We start from the raw sequence: 22,998 nt of genomic DNA, 5'->3' as shown, positions 1-22,998 counted from the left end.
CACTCCAGTATCCCTGCCAAGAAAATTCCATGGACAAAGACAACAGGCATATAAAAGTTATGACGCTGGAAGATGAGCCCCTCAGGTCGGAAGGCGCCCAACATGCTACTGAGGAATAGTGGAGGACAAGTGCAAGTAGATTCAGAGCTGATGGAGTGGCTGGGCCAAAGCCGAAAGGACACTCAGTTGCGGATATGCCTGGAAGCAAAAGGAAAGTCCAATGTTGTAAAGAGAAATATGGCATAGGAACCTGGAATGTAAGAAACATGAACCTCGGGAAGTTGGATGTGGTCAAAAATGAGATGGCAAGAATAAATATTGACATCCTGGGCATCAGTGAACTAAAATGGACGGGAATGGGCGAATTAAGTTCGGATGACCATCATATCTACTACTGTGGGCAAGAATCCCGTAAAAGAAATGGAGTGGCCCTCATAGTCAACAAAAGAGTGGCGAAAGCTGTACTGGGATGCAATCTCAAAAATGATAGAATGATCTTGATACGAATCCAAGGCAGACCTTTTAACATCACAGTAATCCAAGTTTATGCACCAATCACTGGTGCTGAAGAAACTGAAATTGACCAATTCTATGAAGACTTACAACACCTTATAGAAATGACACCAAAGAAGGATGTTCTTCCCATTATAGGGGATTGGAATGCTAAAGTAGGGAGTCAAGAGATAAAAGGAACAACTGGCAAGTTTGGCCTTGGAATTCAAAATGAAGCAGGGCAAAGGCTAATAGAGTTCTGCCAAGAGAACAAGCTGGTCATCACAAAAATGCTTTTCCAACAACACAAGAGACGACTCTGCACATAGACATCACCAGATGGGCAGCATCGAAATCAGATTGATTATATTCTCTGCAGCCAAAGATAGAGAAGCTCTATACAGTCAGCAAAAACAAGACCTGGAGCTGACTGTGGCTCAGATCATCAGCTTCTTATAGCAAAATTCAAGCTTAAAGTGAAGAAAGTAGGAAAAACCACTGGGCCAGTTAGATACTATCTAAGTCAAATCCCTTATGAATACACAGTGGAAGTGAGGAACAGGTTTAAGGATTTAGATTTGGTGGACAGAGTGCCTGAAGAACTATGGATGGAGGCTCGTAACATTATACATGAGGCAGCAGCTAAAACCATCCCAATGAAAAGGAAGTGCAAGAAAGCAAAGTGGCTGTCCAACGAGGCCTTACAAATAGCGGGGGGGAGAAGGCAGGCAAAATGCGAGGGAGATAGGGAAAGATACAGGAAATTGAATGCAGATTTCCAAAAAATAGCAAGGAGAGACAAGAAGGTCTTCTTAAACGAGCAATGCAAAAAATAGAGGAAAACAATAGAATGGGAAAAACCAGAGATCTGTTCAAGAAAATTGGAGATATGAAAGGAACATTTCGTACAAAGATTACCATAATAAAGGACAAATGTGGAAAGGACCTTACAGAAGCAGAAGACACCAAGAAGAGGTGGCAAGAATACACAGAGGAACTATACCAGAAAGAAATGGATGTCATGTACACCCCAGGTAATGTGGTTGCTGACCTTGAGCCAGACATCCTGGAAAGTGATGTCAAATGGCCCTTAGAAAGCACTGCTAATAACAAGTCCAGTGGAAGTGACGATATTCCAGCTGAACTATTCAAAATTGTAAACGATGATGCTGTCAAGGTGCTACACTCAATATGCCAGCAAATTTGGAAAACTCAGCAGTGGCCAGAGGATTGGAGAAGATCAGTCTACATCCCAATCCCAAAGAAGGGCAGTACCAAAGAATGCTCCAACTACCGCACAATTGCACTCATTTCACACGCTAGCAAGGTTATGCTTAAAATTCTACAAGGCAGGCTTAAGCAGTATGTAGATCGAGAACTCCCAGAAGTGCAAGCTGGATTTTGAAGGGGCAGATGAACCAGAGACCAAATTGCAAAAATGCGCTGGATTATGGAGAAAGCTAGAGAGTTCCAGAAAGACATCTACTTCTGCTTCATTGACTATGCAAAAGCCTTTGACTGTGTCGACCACAGCAAACTATGGCAAGTTCTTAAAGAAATGGGAGTGCCTGATCACCTCATCTGTCTCCTGAGAAATCTCTATGTGGGACAAGAAGCTACAGTTAGAACTGGATATGGAACAACTGATTGGTTCAAAATTGGGAAAGGAGTTTGGCAAGGCTGTATATTGTCTCCCTGCTTATTTAATTATATGCAGAATTCATCATGCGAAAGGCTGGGCTGGATGAATCCCTAGCCGGAATTAAGATCGCTGGAAGAAATATCAACAACCTCAGATATCCAGATGACACAACCTTGATGGCAGAAAGTGAGGCGGAATTAAAGAACCTTTTAATGAGGGTGAAAGAGGAGAGCACAAAATATGGTATGTAACGTATGTCTATGATTAAATCATAATTTCAAAAAGGTTTCTACACGCTTCTGCTGATGAGGAATAGACATCCTGATCCACTTGGGGGATTCTGAACCTATTGTGATTCATTCACACGAGTGACAGAAGCAGCAAGTCCTGTAACAAAATTTGGGATCTTTGGGGCTTATTTATGTAAGATCATGCTCACAGTACACTCATTGGAATTAATGAAACTAAATTAGTCATGTCAGGCAATTTCATCATGTCTACTCTTAAGTGGGGTTATGCTCTCTATAATCCTCCCACATGTACCTAAAGACTTGCACATGGTGCAATATTAGTTAGCTGTTACTATGCTGTACACAAACACCTACGTGCCTCTTTTCTACTCCCCTCAGTTTCCCTGCTCTGGCCTCCCATTAGTTTACAAATTCTGCCCCCCTGTTGATTTCAAGCCAGTGACAGTTACTCTTGAAACCCATCATCACAATAAATGTAATTACCAATTGACCTCTCTAAAGAATTAGACGAGTGACCACAGACTCCTTTCCTTAGGGCTATGGCAAAAGGAAAGGGTAAGTAGTGAATAATAAGAATTTCTACTCTTATTTTCCCAAGAGAAAACATTTAAAGGGCTGTCCAGAAGAAAGGTTCTCTATTATTGTTGCACTCAACAGGAAATGGGTTACCTAGGAGCCAACAACTAGGGGCTGAGCTCCCTTCAGTGCCCTGCTAAAATATGTGAAGGGGCCTGGCGCCACCAAAGTTCATGGCAAGTGCCATTCTAATGGTGGGTGTGAGCCACATCATGTAACTGATCATGTGAGGTGGGGCTCACTTGCCCCCTTCCTGATATTTTATTCAATTTTGCACCCCTGATGGATTGCAACTAGCAAGATTCAACTGCAGGTAGAAGTTTGTTGCCTGTTGTAATGCATTTACTATCCTGGCCCTCAGTGCTGGATTAAGAGCTTGAACGCTGAGTTCTTTCTGCTGAAGGTCTTGACGCCTACATCAGATTGGTACCTTGCCAAGGCACAGGTTAAAAGAAGTGGCAATTCCATAAGAGGGAAAGATACTCATATTAAATACCAGATGACTTTCGAGATTGGTGCCTGCATTGGCTGGATGAGGTGGTGGGCTGGATGAGGGCCAATAAAGTGAGTCTGTATCCTGGTAAGATGGGGGCATGGTGGGTGGAGTCTAGACAATTGTTCAGTTTACTGCTATGGATGGGGTTGAACTCCCCCTGAGAGAACAGGTTCATAGACTAGGGGTGCTCCTGGATAAATCTTGGCTGCTAGAGGCCCAGTGACCTTAATGCCTTCTACCAGCTTCAGCCAGCAAGGCAGCTTTGGCTAGTAAGACAGTGAAGGTAGTTTCTGGATCAGGATAGTTTAACTACTGTCATCCATGTGCTGGTTACCTCCAGGCTGATTATAGCAATGTGCTGCATTTGGGGCTGCCCTTGAAACAGTGTCTGGCAAAAAATGCAGTGGCTTGACTGCTCATGGGGGCAGGACATAGCTAGCATGTTATGCCACGTGCTGACAATTAGCTTTGATGCCTACATCAGATTGGTACCTTCCCAAGGCTCAGGTTACAAGGAAGTAGCAATTCCATAAGAGGGAAAGATACCTATATTAATTACCAGATGACTCTCGGGGTACTGGGAGTAGATCACAGTCCCTTGTGAGTTCAATGTGCCTAATATAAAGTACACTTTGTCTCATCTGTGTGGCACATATTAAAATGATTACAGCATTTGATTGTACTAGTGTTTGATTCTATCACATTCCAAGTCTACTTACAAATGGTGTCGCACCCATTGTTGCTCCCCTTATTGCTTATTTGTTTTTAATTACTGAGCATATAAAAACAGAGAACACTGCTGATGGCTTTGACAAAAGGAAAACTCCTTAGAGAAAGAGAGTTGACCCTGACCAGGCAACCTAGAAAAAATTAAGGAGAAAGAGACAGCAAGAGAAGGATGGAGGTATGGGCACTTTTGATTGCTCTGCTGGTGGTTCTTCTGATTCTGCACTACCTGAAACAGCTCTGGTCACGCAGGCATTATCCTCCAGGACTTCTCCAGCTTCCTCTCATTGGAGCCATATGGAGGTTTGGATTCAAGATTGATGAAAATACTCTCATTCAGGTACTTATTGCTTAGTAATAACTCAGTCTGATGCCAGCAATTGTTTTATCTATTTCCCCCAACAATTGTGATATTTCAGCTTCAACAATGGCATGGGTTAAAATGGTAAATGCCATAAGCCTCCGTTGTCAGAAGCTGTAAGCAATACAAAAAATAGTAATAATGTAAATAGTATTATTATTAATATTGAAAAGCACAAAACCATATAAAAGTTGAAAATACGCAATAAAAACTACAGATCAAAAATATTTATTGTATACTGTTAAACTGATGAAGGAGGAGAGAACACCCTCAAAGGAAGAATGCTTTATGAAAATCTTGGAATATGCAGAGATGGCAAAAATTGATAAAAGATACAAATTTAGAATCTTTTAAAGAAGATTAGAAAACCTTTCCGGTCTATATAAAAAGTTATTTCCGACTTCCGGAGGCGGCGCGAAGGGCAATGGCTGCCCTTTCCTAACCGGGAAGGGAACTCCGTTCGAGATCGGGTCGTCCGCTACGGCGAAGCGGAGACCCACACTGGAAAACTGCAGGCGGCAGAAGCCTGCAGCCTTGGGACCCGGCGGGCGCCAGAAGCTGCCCCCGAAACGTTGAAGGGACCCCGTAAGGGGCTCCGGATCGCGGAGGAGGCAGCGGCGCTGAGGGTCGTTCCGCAATCGGCGGAGAGAAGCCGCGCCAACCTTTCTTCCTGGATTTGGCTTTCAAAACACAGCAACCCGTGAGTAATAGAGACCTTCAATCAATTGGAGACCAATTTGAGACTAAAGTAACTGAATTTGGCTGAAAGCGGAGGACGTAAAAGAAAAAGGAAGTCCGTCTTCCGCCGCCATTGAACTTGAACGCAAAGAGCTGGAGGAGTGGAGGCTGTGAGTAACCCTGTTTTTTATTGACTGGATCTGAGCATTTACTGAGCTGTATTTAAAGACAGAAAAGGAGCTTAAGCACTGGATTTATGTGTTAGCATGGACTTTGAAATCTCTTTCTGCTGAAGCTACAATTTAAAGAAAGAAACCAGGGCTGGAACTGCCTGGCAACAGTAGCAATCAGTTTGCAGACCCAAGCAGCTTGATACATTAACGGGGAAAATCTGAGAGGTATGGACTTTGTTACTTTATAACATTAATTGAAGTACCAGCAAGCACTGTTTTGAGACATTGTGTTTATATAATACCAACTCTGCTAAAAACTTAACATCGGAAGGTTTTTGGACTTTAACTTTTATTCCTGGGTAATCCTTCCTGAGAAGACTTTTTAGGCTCCCCCTAGAGGTTTCTGGACTTAACGGCAGTGATATTGTTTTACTTTCCATTTCTTGGCCTGCTGGCTGAGTGCTGCACCTGGGCCGTCTTTTTCTCATGGGAACAACTCAGCTTGACCTTGACTATTAGATAAGTTTGGAATGAGTGGCGCAAAGAAAAAGGAGACTAAGGAAAAAGAACAAAGACCAAGAACGAGACAAACAACTCTAGCCTCAACTTTACAGCAACGTAGATCGTCTGTGCCTATCTTACATTCTGAGGAAGAAGCTGCCTCCTTGCCACAGGCAGGGGGAGGAGAGACAGAAGATTTACAACTGGAGGATATGGCTTCAGGACCAGCCTCTTCCATTCTAGAATTTTTTTTTGAAAAATTGGAATCTTTGGACAAAAGAGTGGAATCTTTGGACAAAAAGGCCGATGAGCAAACTGCGAAAATAGACCAGAACACAGAATGTCTAAATAGAATAACTGGGCAAGTGGCACAGAACACTCAATCGATTGCAAAATTGGAGGAGGCTTCAGGGGAAAACAGGAAATTGGCTGAAGATACGAGCCAAAGACTTGGACAGTTGGAAAAAGAAGTAAGACCACTCAATAAACAAGTGGGTGAACATCAGACCTATCTTTCGATGATTGAATTGAAGAATAGGGAGACTAATTTAAGAATAAGATTTGTATCTGAAGTAGAAGAAGACAAACTGGCTGAGTTCCTGACCAAAATATTTTCTGTGCAGTGGAAACTTGAGGAAAAAGACTTTAAAATTGTATCAGCTTTTAGGCTGGGAAGATTGATAAGAAAAGACAAACCCAGAGATTGCTTGATAACACTGAGATCAAAGGAGGAAAGGGACAAGATTCTGGGCCTACATTACAGAAATTCACTGGACATTTTGGGTAAAAGAATTGAGATTTATAAGGATATTCCTAGACAGCTGTTGGATTTGAGATCCGAATACTCGGAACTAGCAAAACTACTGAGGAGCAACTCAATCATCTTTAGGTGGGACTTCCCTCAAGGATTATCGTTTACCTTTAGAGGAAGGAAGATTAAAATCAGAACATTGGAAGATAGAGACAAATTTCTGAACCAGTACGGAGAAGACCTTCATAAAGGACTTGGATCATTGCCGGAGCCTGGAGCACCAAAGGAACCGGCACCCTTGGTTGACAAAGTACCACCCCCTGAAAAATAACCAGATTTATACAGGATGTCTCTGCAACTTCTGAGCTGGAACATAAATGGCTGCAACATTCCCGAGAAAAGGAAGAAAATTTTCCATATATTAAAAAAGGAACAATTGGACATTATTTGCTTGCAAGAAACACATGTGACTAGGCTTCACAGAAAAATTTTGGTAAATAAAAGACTCGGCCAGGAATTTATATCTTCAGACCGAGTAAAGAAGAGAGGGGTTGTGATATATGCAAAGGAGAGCCTTTCACCTAAATTATTATTTAAAGATGAACAAGGCAGAATTTTGGCAGTTGAAATACAGCATCAAGGAGAAAAAATTTTGTTATTAGGAATTTATGCACCAAATGAAGGGAAATCGGAATTTTATAAGAAGTTGCATGAGAGCATGCTGGAATATCTGGACTTTGACAACATCATTATGATGGGAGATATGAACGGAATTGTATCAACCAACATGGATAAGTCGCAAAGTCAAAAAGTTACCAAAGATGGCAGACTACCAAAGACCTTTTTTGAAATGACAGACAACATGGACTGGATTGACATTTGGAGAACGAGAAACCCCTTGGAAAAGGAAGGAACATTCTTCTCTGAAGCCCATCTGACCTGGACAAGAATCGACCAAATATGGATCACTAGATGTCTGGCACCTAAGGTCAAAAAAGTGGAAATCTGCCCAAAGACCTGCTCCGACCATAACGCTTTGAGAATGGATCTGACATTATTGCCAACCGGCTCCTTTCGATGGAAGATGAATGACAACTTATTTAGAGACCAGGAGATTATTAAAAAGGCCCAAAAAGTTTTGAAAGACTATTTTGAAATAAATTTGAATACAACGGTGGAAAAAAGAACAATTTGGGAAGCGAGTAAAGCTGTGATGAGGGGGTTCTTAATACAACAGAATGTTATTAAGAAAAGGAAACAAAATGAAAAGAAAGACAAGATCTTGGGAAAAATAAAAGAACTAGAAAAGAAACTAAGAGGAAACCCGAAGTCACAGCCGATTCTGAGAGAAATTAAACTCTACCAGGCACAATATTCTAAACTGATAAATCAGGAAATAGAATGGAAGATTAAGTCAATGAAACAAAAAACGTTTGAATCGGCTAATAAATGTGGGAAACTGCTGGCCTGGCAGTTGAAGAAGAGACAAAAGCTGAACACAGTAACAAATTTAGAAATTGAAGGAAGAAATATTCAGAACCCTGTGGAAATTAGGAAATCTTTCCAGAAATATTTCAAGAAACTATATACTCAAGGGCCGCAAAATGAGGTTGAGATTGAACAATTTTTGAAAAAAAACAGTCTTAAAAAAATTACACAAGAAAATAGACTACTCCTGAACAGTCAAATAACACGACAAGAAATTGAACATGCCATTCAGAACATGAAGTTGGGCAAATCTCCAGGACCAGATGGTCTGACCTCCAAGTATTACAAAACAATGAGTGATTATTTGATTCAACCTTTGATGGAGGTCAGCAATGAAATTTTGGAGGGAAAGAAGGCGCCGGAATCGTGGAAGGAAGCTTTTATCACGTTGATACCAAAATCAGAAACTGAAAAGACACAACTTAAGAACTATCGCCCCATCTCCCTTCTAAATGTGGATTACAAAATATTTGCTGATGTCCTAGCAGGTAGACTTAAAAAAGTTTTGAATGAAGTAATTCACAAGGACCAGGCTGGCTTTCTCCCAGGTAGACATATGTTTGCAAACACAAGGAACATTATTGACATCTTGGAACTTTTGCAAACAGATATAAACACTAAAGCAGTGCTGATATTCATAGACGCGGAGAAGGCCTTTGACAACATCTCTTGGAAATTTATGAAGGGAAATTTAAAAGAAATGGGAGTGGGGCGGGGTTTTGAAAATGGGATTGACGCAATATATTCAGAACAAAAAGCTAAGTTGATAGTTAACAATGTGGTAACGGAAGAATTTAAAATTGAAAAAGGAACACGACAAGGCTGCCCGATTTCCCCTCTGCTATTTATCTCAGTTCTGGAGGTGCTCCTGAATTTGATTAGAGGTGACCGGCTGGTGCAGGGGATCCAGGTCGGAGCGAAACAATATAAACTTAAAGCTTTCGCAGATGACCTAGTTTTGACATTGCAGGAGCCAGAATCTAGTACGAAAAGAGTATTACAACTGATACATGATTTTGGTCAGGTTGCAGGATTTAAGTTAAATAAACAAAAAATGAAGGTGTTAGGGAAAAACATGACAGACACAGAGTCAGAACGGTTTCAGAGAGAAACAGAATTATCATTGGTAAAAAAGGTAAAATACTTAGGGGTTAATATAACAGCCAAAAATCTGAGTCTATTTAAAGATAATTATGAAAAATGTTGGTCTGAAATCAAGAGAGACTTGGAAAGTTGGGCAAAGCTGAAGCTTTCTTTGTTAGGACGAATTGCCGCAATTAAGATGAATGTGCTGCCAAAGATGTTGTTCTTGTTTCAAACACTGCAAATTGTGGACAAAACAGAGTGTTTCCGGAGGTGGCAGAGAGATATTTCGAAATTTGTCTGGCAGGGCAAAAAGCCCAGAATCAAGTTTAAGATATTAACAGATGCAAAGGAAAGAGGGGGCTTTGCCCTGCCAGACTTAAGGTTGTATTATGAAGCCGCAGCTTTCTGCTGGCTAAAAGATTGGCTACTTCTTGAGGACACCGATGTGCTAGATCTGGAAGGTTATAACAATGCTTTTGGTTGGCATGCATATTTGTGGTATGATAAAGTTAAGATTAATAAGGCCTTTAAGAACCATATTGTCAGAAAAGCAGTGTTTAATGTCTGGACAAAATATAAAGACTTATTGGAAAACAAAACACCAAGGTGGCTTTCACCTTTGGAAGCTAAGGCCCGAAAAGGAACCAATATGGAAGCCTACTGGCCAAAATATTGGGAACTGCTAGAAAAAGACGGAGATAATTGGAAATTGCAGAGTATGGAGAAAATGAAGGATAAAGTGCGAGACTGGCTACATTACGCTCAGATTAAGGAAATCTTTAAAAGTGACAAAAAGTTAGGATTCCAGGTGGAGAAATCGAAGTTGGAAACAGAACTGTTAGAACCTAAGACTAAGGTACTTTCAAGAATGTATAACTTGCTGTTGAAATGGAATACACAAGACGAAATGGTTAAGTTGGCTATGATAAAATGGGCACAGGATATTGGGCATAACATCATGTTTGAGGACTGGGAAAGGTTGTGGACCACTGGGATGAATTTTACTGCATGTAATGCTTTGAAAGAAAATGTAATGAAAATGATATACAGATGGTACATGACCCCAGTTAAACTTGCCAAAATATACCATTCGTCAGATAACAAATGCTGGAAATGTAAGGAAAATGAAGGAACATTCTACCACCTCTGGTGGACTTGTCCTAAGGTGAAGGCCTTCTGGGAAATGATATATAATGAGTTGAAAAAGGTGTTTAAGTATACCTTCACCAAGAAACCAGAGGCCTTCCTCCTGGGCATTGTCGACCAGAAGGTGTTAAAGAAAGATAGAACATTTTTCATGTATGCGACAACAGCAGCAAGGATATTACTTGCTAAGAATTGGAAAACTCAAGATCTACCCACACTGGAAGAATGGCAGATGCAACTGATGGACTATATGCAATTGGCGGAGATGACTGGCAGAATCCGAGACCTGGGAGAAGAAAGGATGGAAGAAGATTGGAAGAAATTCAAGATTTACTTACAAAAATATTGTGACTTAATGGAATGTTAAGAAGGATGCTTGGTTATAAATAATTGGCCATCACTAAAATAGATCAGGAATCGATGATAAGAGAAATTAAGAGAAACAAACTTGTAGGAGAACCATTTTATTGTAATTAATTAAGCGGTCACAAAATTTGGAAATAAGATGATAATTTGCTTGACAAAAACGTATTAACGATGTAAATGGGAGCGGGAGGCGTGAGGAAGTTCAAGGATGATATGAAACTTTGTTAAAACAAAGCAATATTGTTTATTATTATTGTATTTTTCTTTTTCAAAAAAACCTAATAAATATTTATAAAAAAATATATATATAAAAAGTTATTTCCCATATGCAATGACCACAGCGGGGTTTAAAGTGTAAGAAAACAGCAGAATATATTAAGAAACATGTTGGAGAGGATGAAATTAGATAAGATGGAACTTTAAAATGCAATTGTATGTAATTCGAGTTATAAACATTGATATTGGGTGAGTGGGAAATCACTTGTTTTGTTGAATTGGAATATAGTGGTACCTCGGGTTAAGTACCTAATTCGTTCCGGAGGTCCATTCTTAACCTGAAACAGTTCTTAACCTGAAGCACCACTTTAGCTAATGGGGCCTCCTGCTGCTGCCGTGCCGTCAGAGCACGATTTCTGTTCTCATCCTGAAGCAAAGTTCTTAATCCGAGGTACTATTTCTAGGTTAGCAGAGTCTGTAACCTGAAGCGTATGTAACCTGAAGCATATGTAACCCGAGGTACCACTGTAAAATTGTTGAGTAACAAATGTAACTTTCTATATGGAAAATTTATATGTTCCAGTTCTTTGTCAATATTATTATTATTAACCACCCAATAACACCCCCACGCCACAAAAGGAACCACATTTTAAAAGGGCATAGGATGTCAATGAAATCAACCAAAGCCTAGTTAAAAAGGAAGGTTTTGCCAGGTGAACTCCCTGGCGAGAGAATTCCACAGATGGAGAGTCACTGCAGAGCAGGTCCATTCTTGTGTTGCCACCCTCTGGACCTCTTATGGAGGAGGAACACAAGGAAGGATTTACCTGTTAGACATCCCTGGCCTAGAATGCTGTGTACTTCTCCCCTTCCAACAGACGGAAGGGGAACAAGGAAGGAGCACAGCAGCCTTTCTCAGCAGAAGCTCACGTGTAACCAGAGAAGACAAGAGACAAACAGAACAGGCACCTTTCCATTGCCTCCTCCGCAAGCATTAACTCTTTGTCAGAGCATAGTTTGGTTTATTTGTTTGTTTCTTAAATACAATTATGAGCCTTTTTTCAGTGAAAACTCTTCAAAAAATACAAAATAACTCAACCATCGGATATGAACATATTAACTTTTAAAACATTGGAATTGGTAATATTCTCTAGCCCAGACATGTATCATCTGTATTCCTTTCCATATATTTGCATGGTGGTGATGCTCCTGCTGTAACGCACCGTGGGTCTGAAACCTGACCCAGAACTCTAGCCCAGCCTATGCCAACCTGGTACCCTCCAGATGTTTTGGACTACAATGCCCATCTGCCCCAACCACCGTGGCCAATAGTCAGGGATGGTGGGAGTGCTAGTTCAAAAGCATCTGGTGGGCTACAGCTTCCACATCCCTGCACACATAAAGATTGTGGCAAGATCATTTTCTGGCAATGACTTGTGCATCTTCTTGTCTGTCGCAGGAGGGCTGGTTACTATGAAGTGTCTCTGCTGCTCTGATCCTAGGCAGAGGCAACATGGCTCAGAGGGAGTAAAACAAATGGGTTGGAATTATGGGAGGCAGGGAGGGAGGGAGGGAGGGAGGGAGGGAGGGAGGAAGGAAGGAAGGAAGGAAGGAAGGAAGGAAGGAAGGAAGGAAGGAAGGGGAGGAGGAGGAGGAGGAGGAGGAGGAGGAGGGGAAAAGATGTTAGCAAATGAACTGCACATAGTGAGAAACTACAGAGGTGAGGGAGGATGACGTTCTAGTATTAAGTTGAAATATCCAACTGCATTTTTTGAACACATCATTCCTCTCTTCTCTTTTGACCCAAATGGTAGCTGGGAAAGCAACATGGAAATATTTACACCATATGGTTTGGACATCTACCCATTGTAGTACTGTCTGGATTCCAAGCAGTGAAAGAAGCGCTCATTGACCACTCTGAAGAATTAGATGAGCGACCAGAGACTCCTTTCCTTAGGACTCTGATAAAAGGAAAGGGTAAGTAGTGAAGAATAAGAATTTCTACTGGTATTTTCTGAAGATGAAACATTTAAAGGGCTGCCCAGAAAAACAGAACAAAGGTTCTCTATTACTGCTGCACACAACGGGAAATGCATTACCTAGGAGCCAACACCTAGGGGCTGAGGTCATTCAGAGTGGCTAGTCCTCATGCTATCAAATCACACGTTCATTTGGGTGCATGAAAACCTGGCTTCAGCACGTGTGAAGATTTGATTGATTATGACATCTCTAAGAAACACAACACACTGCTTCTCTCAACAAGCTCTTCCAACATGTTTTGGGCATGGACTCATGTGGCAAATATAACATGTGACCTTTGCAATCACATAGTTACTATCATCATTATAAATTATGAATTGCATTTTGCATGTATGCCTCAAGGCAACTTACAGAGATATAAAAACAGTTTAAACTATGAATAATCATAGTTTAGAGGTCCCGGGCCCTAGGTAAATCAGATTATCCTCCACCAGGGCCAGGGCCTTCTCAGTGATGGCTCTGACTTGGTGGAATGCTCTGTCCCATGAGTCCATGGCCCTGCAGGATTTAACTTCCTTCCACAGGGCCTGTAAGACAGAGCTATTCTGCCTGGCTTTCAATTTGAACTTAGCCTGATCTTTTATTCACCTTACTCCCCTCTCCTCCCCTTTATATGAAGATTACCTGCTCTGGGATACCACAGGTAATTCTCCCCTGGTCTCCTCTCTGTCCCAAATAGGACTAATTTAGCCAGCTAGCCCCGGTGATCATCTAATGTTTATTGGCTGGATTTCCCCCCTAAATTGATTTTTAAATTCTGAATTTATTGTTATTCACGTTTTATACTGTAGTTTATGATGTTTTTGGCTGCATCAATTAAATGTTTTAAATTTGTTGTTAGCCACCCTGAGCCCAGTTTTCTGAACTTCGAAGGGTGGGATGTAAATAAAAAAATATTATTATTATTATTTATTATAATTTTTTAAAAACAGTACAAAAATCAACAACAACTAAATATGGGTTAAAACAATAAAAGGTATACACCTATTGAAGTGACCTTTGTACACGACTGGGAAAGCTTGTTGGAAAAAAATGTCTTCCTTTTTTTGGGGGGGGGGAAGTGCAGAGTCATATTCGAAATGCAGTTCCAAAGAACAGGGATATTCACTCTGAAAGGCACAATGTGAGTTACTGTGGGGCTGGCCTGCCCAATAATTCCTTTCACTAACTCCACAGTTTATTACTGGTGCTAAGGGCTCCTCCAGAAAACGTTTTTTTAATAATAATAATAATAATAATATCTTTATTGTCATTGCCCCCTCTCGGGGACCACGAGATTACTTGCACATTCATAATGGTGCTAAGGGCTCCTCCAGAAAACGTTTTTTAATTGCACATTCATAATACTTTCAAGGTGGTTATATCCAATTCCATTGTCAATACTATTTATGCCTGCAAAGATTTTGAGGTGATCGAACAGTTTCATTTCCATTCTATCACATCCTTTAAAGGTAAAGGTACCCTGGCCCATACGCGCCAGTCGTGTCCGACTCTGGGGTTGCGTGCCCATCTCGCTTAAGAGGCTGGGGGCCAGTGGTGTCCGGAGACACTTCCGGGTCATGTGGCCAGCGTGACGAAGCTGCTCTGGTGAGCCTGAACCAGTGCAGCACACGGAAACACCGTTTACCTTCACGCTATAAAGCGGTACCTATTTATCTACTTGCAGTTAAGGGTGCTTTGGAACTGCTAGGTGGGCAGGAGATGGGACCAAATGACGGGAGCTCACCCTGCCGTGGGGATTCGAACCGCCAACCATGCGATCAGCAAGTCCTAGGCGCTGAGGTTTTACCCACAGTGCCACCTGCGTCCCTATCACATCCTTTAACTTTCTGCTAAAAACTACAAATGCACAAACTTATTTTTGTCCCAAGTTTGTTGTAATATAGATCTTTTCCCCAGACAGAAATAATGCAGTAGTGTTCAGGCAGGGTTGCAGAAGAATTAACAAAGCAGAATATATCGACCATTGATGCATTATGTCTTGTCAAAAATATGGTGCAGAATTCACCCTCAGTAAAAAACACCAAACCTGTCTAGTTGGACCAGTAGAAGCAGTAACTGGTTGACACCACACATTATATCCTTAAAAACAGTGTCGAAAAATTGGCTGAATTGGGTTTGTTTGGTTTTCCATACTTTTTATTGAAACTTTTCAGAAACACTAACTAAACAAAGAAGAGAAAAAAGGAAAAGAGAGAAAGAAACGCCAAGCCCTGTCTCAAAGGTAGATCTTAACTCTTGTCTCACACAGAAGGGAGTGGACACTCCCAGCTCTCACCTGGGTGCTTCCCTTTCTTCCCCCAGTCTCCCTCCCAGGGAGATCTTTCCTTCTCTGCCTCTCACACAGGGTCTTTCACCAGCCAGATATCACCTTGAAGTGTGTACCCAATAGTCTTCCTCCATTCCAGTATGGTGACATAATCTCCCCCAAAATTCCAAACATTTCTCCATTTTTTAAAAAAAACAACCAAACCCTTCATTTCTATTTAAACAGGGATCTCTGCAATCTAGTCATATACAATATTAAAAAAATAATCCATAGTTAATTACTTGTTGTATATTTATTATTTTACACCCAGTTTTATACCATACTGATGTCTTATTAACAACTCACTCTCCACCTTAACAGTCTGCCTTGAAAACCTGCATCTGTCTCCTTAATAGAGGAGCATATTCATTCCCACAATCAGAGAGGGAAATTTCACTTTGCAGTTGGCATTTACACCAAAGGGGCGAAGAAGTTAAAAGTAATATAAAATGAGAATTCTTAACCATCGGAACACCCTTAGCACTTCAGAATATTTCTTAGTTGCAAATAATAAAAACATGCTTTTTGTTTTGTTTTCTGCCTGTTAATAATTGCCTCTTTTTGTGCCAGCAGATAGCTTGCTTTCCAAGTGAAAGTTCAATTGGTAGATTTATATCCTGGCTATCATTAATCACCACATAATCATCTCTGTTGGTGGAGTGTCGGCAGTAGACATTTAGTCAGCCATCTTTCTTCATGGAAGTCCCTTAACTGAATTGGGTTTGTGATTTGAATTTACTGTTAGTATTTAACATTATGAGAAAACTCAGGTGATACCTGCAAGTTCACTATTTGTTGCAGAAATCACCACTGTTTACATAGATAAACCCAACTCCCTTCTTAGCTTTGCTAGGAATAATTGGTGAATCAAAGCATCTATTTTGCTGATAAATGCTTGCTTACAAAAAGCTAAATGTTGACACTGTACAGCAGGGCTTTCAGTAGACTCATGATAAGCTGTGGTGTGGTCTGTTGCTCTGGCTGAGAAACTGACCCACCAGGTTAGGGTGGCCAGAAGCAAGTTAAGTCCTTTATCCTTCTACAACACCTGCCATCCATTTGTCCCCCAAATGAGAAGTGAAATTTGATCGTGACGGCCTTCCATGGAAAAATCTAAACTTGTCGATATCACACTGTATCAGATACCAGTTTTCTCTTCAAAAATCAAAATGGTAGAGCTGTCGAGAAATCTCACTTTTTGCTGATACTGTAAAGTGCACATGCGTGTGACGTCATTCTGAGCGTTTGCACATGTGTGAGCGGCAAAACCCTGAAGTAACCTGTTCTGTTACTTCCGGGTCGCCATGGGAGGCAACCTGAAAAGATTTAACCTGAAGCGACTTTAACCCGAGGTATGATTGTTGTTTTTTCTCACTGATTTTCCATAGGTATTGCATTATCAAATGGTCACACCTGGAGGAAACAGAGACGCTTTGTTGCAGTTACTCTGCGGAAGCTGGGGCGGGGAAAGAAAGACATGGAGCAGCAAGTAGCAGAGGAGGCCCATCAGCTCGTGGAGGCTTTTGCACGTTCAAAGGGTATGTGATACTAAGTGATGGTGCTGAGCTGGCATATGGAGATATATTTGTGTCCTACCTCTGTCCATTTTAGAAAGGAATATGATATGCTTTTCTTGGTTCCTAATGGAGATCCCAGCAGTTTCTCTTGGCCACCATGAAACCCCACTCTCAGTATGAACTGGACCAGCTGAGCTAACATTAGTATAACTTTATTTTGCAGGACAGCCACTTGACCCCTCCATGCCCATCAATACTTCAGTCTCAAACATGATAAGTGCTGTGGCTTTTGGGAACCGGTTTGCTCTTGAAGATGAAAGGCTCCAGAAGCTGATAGAAGCCATAGAATTTATTCTACAATTTTTATGTAGCTTTGGTTATGCTGTGAGTAGTTATTTCCATTCCTGCCAAAGGGCTTTAATACCTCCGAAGGGTTTAATACCACAAATCAATATTCTGATAGAGGTTTGGAGAAGTGAGATAAGGTTTAAATTCATCTGAGATCAGGGCCACTTACTATCTCACAGCCTGATCCATTGCTCATGATTATCATTGAGATAAAAAACACACACAAAACAGCAACAAAAGAAGACTTTGTCCACCACAGGAGACACTTTAGAGGGAAGATGGGACAAAAATGAAACATTGACCTTTAGAACAGGTCATCTAGAGCCCACCAAGGGGAAGAGAGGTGAACAAAATAATCTTCTGAAGAAGGGAATTACATAGTTTTGTTGCCATCATGAAAAACCAAATGTGTCTACTCTATACCCACCTAGCAGTGGCAATTATGATGGCGTCCATGGTGAGGCCCCTGCAGCCACCACTTGGCTGGAATTTTTTTTAATGAAAAAGAGACCAGCAACTCAAGCACTATCGCTATTGCTGAGGAAAGGAGCCCCCTTCTGGATGATCAACTAAACCCTTTCCTCAAATTTAAGTCCAGTTCTCCACATTTCTACATCCATTCCTAATCTGTTAAAAAAAAAAAAGGTACTCATGAAACTTACCGTGCTTGATTTTCCCCCCATCCCTATTCTCCACCCACCCCCACCTACCACAAAAGGGCACTAACTTGTTCCAGGAGACGTCCTGTGATTGTGCCCAGTTTTGGAATTATGCCTGGGAGCTGGAACAATATTTTGAGCCATAGTTTTCTTTCACATTTTCAGCTAGGGATAAATCACAGAATCCAATCATTGTGGGATTCCAGAGAAGCTATAGACACCTTCCTTCTTCTTAGTGAGACTCAAACTAATATGCTAGCCCTGAAGAAGAATGCAGATCATGTTTTTTAAGTGCAATTCCAAAGCACAATTGGTTTGAACAAGCTTCCTCATGGTAATGGCAGCATTTCTGCTATCTTTCCTTCAGCTTTATGAAATGCTCCCATGGCTCATGAAACATCTCCCAGGGCCCCACAAGAAGGCTTTCTCCTGCGTGGAGATGGTGCGTTCATTTGCAAAGGAGGAGATAGAGAAGCATAAGGAGAATCCGTCTGTGCATGAGCCACAGGATCTCATTGATTTCTATCTACTTCAGATGGAGAAAGTAAGTATCTGCTTGAAACCGAATGCTGCTCATCCAAGGAATCATTATATTCCATGTTATGAGTGAACAGGGAGAGGAGCTGATCTCTTGCCAGGACACCAATACCTCTCTCTGCCCCCCCCAATTCCCTCATAGTCATTTGAATTGCTAAAGTGAGTTGTATCTGCTTCAAAACTGTAGGCAGCTCATTCAAGGAATCATTATATTCCCTGTTATATGTGAATACTAATCCCTTGCCTGGAAACCAGTACAGTGGTACCTTGGTTCTCAAACTTAATCCGTTCCAGAAGTCTGTTCCAAAATCAAAGTGTTCCAAAACTGAGGCATGCTTTCCCATAGAAAGTAATGGAAAACGAATTAATCCATTCCAGACTTTTATAAACAACCTCTAAAACAGCAATTTTACGTGAATTTTACTATCTAATGAGGCCATTGATTAATAAAATGAAAGCAGTAATCACTGTACTGTACTATAAAATAAATAAAACTGTATTGTGGATGATAAAAATTAAAATTAAAATTCTTTCTTACCTGTGCTGACGATAGTCATTGTTTGGATGGTGGGTTTTTATCCATTTCCGTAGTCACACAATCAATCAATCAATCAATCAATCATAAAATGAAGAACAAGCTACAGTCACAAAAATGAAAAGGCCACACAAACAAAAACGTAAAAAAGCAAAAATAAAAGCACCAAATATAAGCTCCAAATATCACCTCAGAACACCTCAATCGGAAATGGAAGGCTTTGATTACAATGGGGAGGGGGCAGAAATTAGCAGCGCAACAGTGAAAATGGAAGCTCAGGAGCACATTCAGCTTCCAAAGCAAAGATCGTAAACCGAAACATTGACTTCCAGGTTTGCAGCATTCAAGTTCCAAGTTGTTCAGGAACTAAGCTGTTCGAAAACCGAGGTACCACTGTGTCTTTTCCCCCCGAATCGCAGTTGAAAATCGCATTGAGTTTCCTCCAAACATTTCTCATAGTCAATTTAGTTGCTCATCCATCCATAAGCATCTACAGAAATGTCTAGGAAATGTGAGTGTAAAGGAGTGGAAACTTAATAATAATAATAATAATAATAATAATAATAATAATAATAATAATAATAATAAATTTTATTTATATCCCGCCCTCCCCAGCCAAAGCCGGGCTCAGGGCGGCTAACAACACCAAAATAGTGTGACATTATAAAAACATTATAAAAATTAATTAAAATCAAGATTGATGGCAGCCATAAAGTTTTGTAAAGGTTGCCAGAGGAGGGAGTCAGGCTGCGCCCTAACCAAAGGCCTGGCGGAACAGCTCTGTCTTGCAGGCCCTATGGAAAGATGTCAAGTCCTGCAGGGCCCTTGTCTCTTGTGACAGAGCATTCCACCAGGTTGGAGCCGCAGCCGAAAAGGCCCTGGCTCTAGTTGAGGCCAGCCTAACCTCTCTGTGGCCTGGGACCTTCAAGGTGTTTTTGTTTGAAGACCGTAGGTTCCTCTGTGGGGCATACCAGGAGAGGCGGTCCCGTAGATACGAGGGTCCTAGGCCGTATAGGGCTTTGAAGGTTAAAACCAGCACCTTAAACCTGATCCTGTACTCCACCGGGAGCCAGTGCAGCTGGTATAGCACCGGATGAATGTGATCTCGCAGCGAAGACCCCGTAAGGAGTCTCGCTGTGGCATTCTGCACCCGCTGGAGTTTTTGGGTCAGTCTCAAGGGCAGCCCCACGTAGAGCGAGTTACAATAATCCAGTCTGGAGGTGACCGTCGCGTGGATCACAGTAGCTAGGTCAGGGCGAGAGAGGTAAGGAGCCAACTGCTTAGCTTGGCGGAGATGAAAAAATGCCGCCTTTGTAATAGCTGCAATCTGCGCCTCCATGGAGAGGGAGGTATCGAAGATTACACCCAAACTCTTAACGGACGGTGCTGGCACTAATTGCACCCCCGCAAGAGATGGGAGCTGCCCCCTCAGTCCCATATCATCCCGTCCCAGCCAGAGGACCTCTGTCTTCGAAGGATTTAACTTCAACCGGCTCCCACGCAACCATCCAGCCACAGCTTCCAAGCATCTGATCAGTGTGTCTGGGGCCGAGTCAGGATGGCCATCCATCAACAGATAGAGTTGGGTGTCATCAGCATACTGATGGCAGCCCAGCCCAAAACTCCTGACAAGCTGGGCGAGGGGGCGCATAAAGATGTTAAAAAGCATCGTGGAGAGAATCGCACCCTGAGGCACTCCACACACCAAGGAGTGGCGCGATGACAATTCCCCCCCAAGCGCCACCCTCTGTCCCCGACCAGAGAGAAACGAGCGCAGCCATTGAAGGACTGTGCCCTGGATCCCCACGTCGGCAAGGCGGTGGTCCAGAAGTTCATGATCGACCATGTCAAAAGCTGCTGACAAATCTAGAAGAATCAGCAGCCCCGACCCGCCTCGATCCAGCTGTCTACGAAGATCATCTGTTAGGGCAACCAGAGCCGTCTCGGTCCCATAGCCCGCGCGGAAGCCGGACTGGAATGGATCCAGAGCCGATGTTTCATCCAGAAACCCACCAAGCTGTTCAGCAACCGCTCTCTCAATCACCTTACCCAGGAACGGAAGATTCGAAACCGGGCGGTAATTGGATAGATCTAAAGGATCTAATGATGTTTTCTTTAAGAGCGGGCGCACCACTGCCTCCTTCAGTTCCCCTGGGAATGTCCCCGTGCCAAGGGACAAATTGATGATATCCCCCAGGAGGGCCCGCACCTCGTCTGGACACGCTCTAATCAGCCAAGACGGGCACGGGTCAAGAGGACAGGTGGTGGGCTTTCCAGCTCGGAGGAGTCTGTCCACATCGGCTGGGGATATCCGGTCGAAGTGGTCCAATACTGGACCCGAGGACAGTCGAGGGGCCTCCAGTTCCTTTATTGTGTCCAAATTGGCAGGGAGGTCATGTCGGAGCGACAAGACCTTCTCCGCAAAAAAGCTCGCAAATGCCTCACAGCTGTGTGTCAATTTGTTATTTAAATTTGGCTGTCCTTCGAGGGACGTTAAAGACCGAATTATACTAAATAATTGCGCCGGGCGAGAGCTAGCGGATGCAATGGAGGCCGAGAAGTAGGACTTCTTAGTGGCCTTCACAGCCATCTCGTAGGTTTTCATAAAAACCCTATAAGATGTTCTTGAAGCTCCGTCACGGGCACGCCGCCATACTCGCTCTAGCCGTCTGAGGTCCCGCTTCATTTTCCGGAGCTCCTCGGTAAACCAGGGAGCCCGGTTTCTGCGGGGTCGCAGAGGGCGCTTAGGTGCGATCTCATTGATGGCTGCCAGGAGATGGGTATTCCAGCCCTCAACAAGCTCAGTCAATGAGTCGCCAGGGGGAGAAAGGTCCCGCAAGGCTTGACGGAATCTATCAGGATCCATCAGCCTCTGCGGGCGAGCCCAAATCGGCTCGCCACCTAAGCAGGGTGGGGGTGGAACGTCAATCCTGGCTTTCAGAGCGTAGTGATCAGACCATGGCACCTTCATCGAAGGAAACATGATCACATCTATACCAGCGCCAAAGATCAAATCCAGCGTGTGGCCTGCTTGATGTGTGGGGCCCGAAACAAACTGGGAGAGCCCTAGTGTCGCCATGGAAGACACCAGGTCCAGAGCCTGTGAGGAGGGAGTGGCATCAGCATGGATGTTGAAGTCCCCCAATACCAATAGGTTAGGGAACTCCAAGGCCCAGCCGGCCACTGCCTCCAGCAGGCCTGGCAGGGTGGCTGCTGGTGCGCTAGGTGGCCGGTACACCAGCCAGACAGCCAAGCTCACCTCGGAGCCCCACACTAGGCCAACACATTCAATGCCGGGGATCGATGGCGATGGTAGAGCCCTGAAAGAACAATCTTCCCGGATTAATAATGCCACCCCTCCCCCCCGGCCCACAGTCCGCGACTGGTGGAGGACGGAGAAACCTGGGGGCGCCATCTCTCGTAAAGTAACAGTATCCCCTTCGCGCACCCAGGTCTCCGTCACACAAGCCAGGTCGACCCCCTGCGAGATGAAGAAATCTCGCAGGGTGGCGGTTTTGTTGCCTATAGACCTGGCATTGCACAACACCAGTGACGGAGGTGAGTAATCTTTGCTCACCCTACCCTCGTCTCTCGGGATGGGGCGCAGATTGGAAGGGGTACGAGCATATCCGTATCTCGATCCCCTTCGCCTATGACATCTGCCCCCACCGCCATACCTCCCTCGCCCCTCGTGTATTATGGGGTCTTGCTTTGGAGCATTTTTTGTATTGATATTTATCTGACATTCAAATGTGGACTGAGAAAACAGAAAATCCAAAACAAAATATTTTTAAACTAAACTATGACTTCAAATCCCTGTCTCATCCATCTTCATATACTAGAGTGCTCGCTTCGGCAGCACATATACATCTTCATATACTAGAAGGACAAAATATATCATCAGGCATCCGCACAACATGACCAGTCCAATGAAGTTGATGTTGAAGAATCATTGATCAACACTGGTGATCTTTGCTTTCAGCCTGCTCAGATTAAACGGCTCTCAATCTGTTTAATATATGATATCTACTCTGGTGGGGAGTTTCCCTTCAACAAAGTGTAGGATCATGGCAATGAAAATAATGAACAGTGTTGAGGCAATAAC

General features: G+C 42.8%; 1 protein-coding gene across 1 annotated transcript in view; it reads left to right on the top strand.

Moving 5' to 3' along the window:
• The first annotated feature begins 4,282 nt into the window (after positions 1-4,282).
• Positions 4,283-22,998, top strand: part of LOC309369821 (cytochrome P450 2J2-like) — a 45,130-nt gene continuing 26,414 nt past the window's right edge. The window contains exons 1-5 of the mRNA XM_081911162.1: positions 4,283-4,523; positions 12,764-12,926; positions 16,686-16,835; positions 17,038-17,198; positions 18,189-18,365. Coding sequence (XP_081767288.1) covers positions 4,356-4,523; positions 12,764-12,926; positions 16,686-16,835; positions 17,038-17,198; positions 18,189-18,365 — 819 coding nt within the window. The 5' untranslated portion in view covers positions 4,283-4,355. The remainder of the gene's footprint in view (positions 4,524-12,763; positions 12,927-16,685; positions 16,836-17,037; positions 17,199-18,188; positions 18,366-22,998) is intronic.

This window comes from Podarcis melisellensis (assembly GCF_964234715.1).
Source record: "Podarcis melisellensis genome assembly, chromosome: 5".
Taxonomy (NCBI): domain Eukaryota; kingdom Metazoa; phylum Chordata; class Lepidosauria; order Squamata; family Lacertidae; genus Podarcis; species Podarcis melisellensis.
The sequence above is the reverse complement of the archived record's forward strand: the minus strand, read 5'-3'. Positions and strand labels throughout refer to the sequence as shown.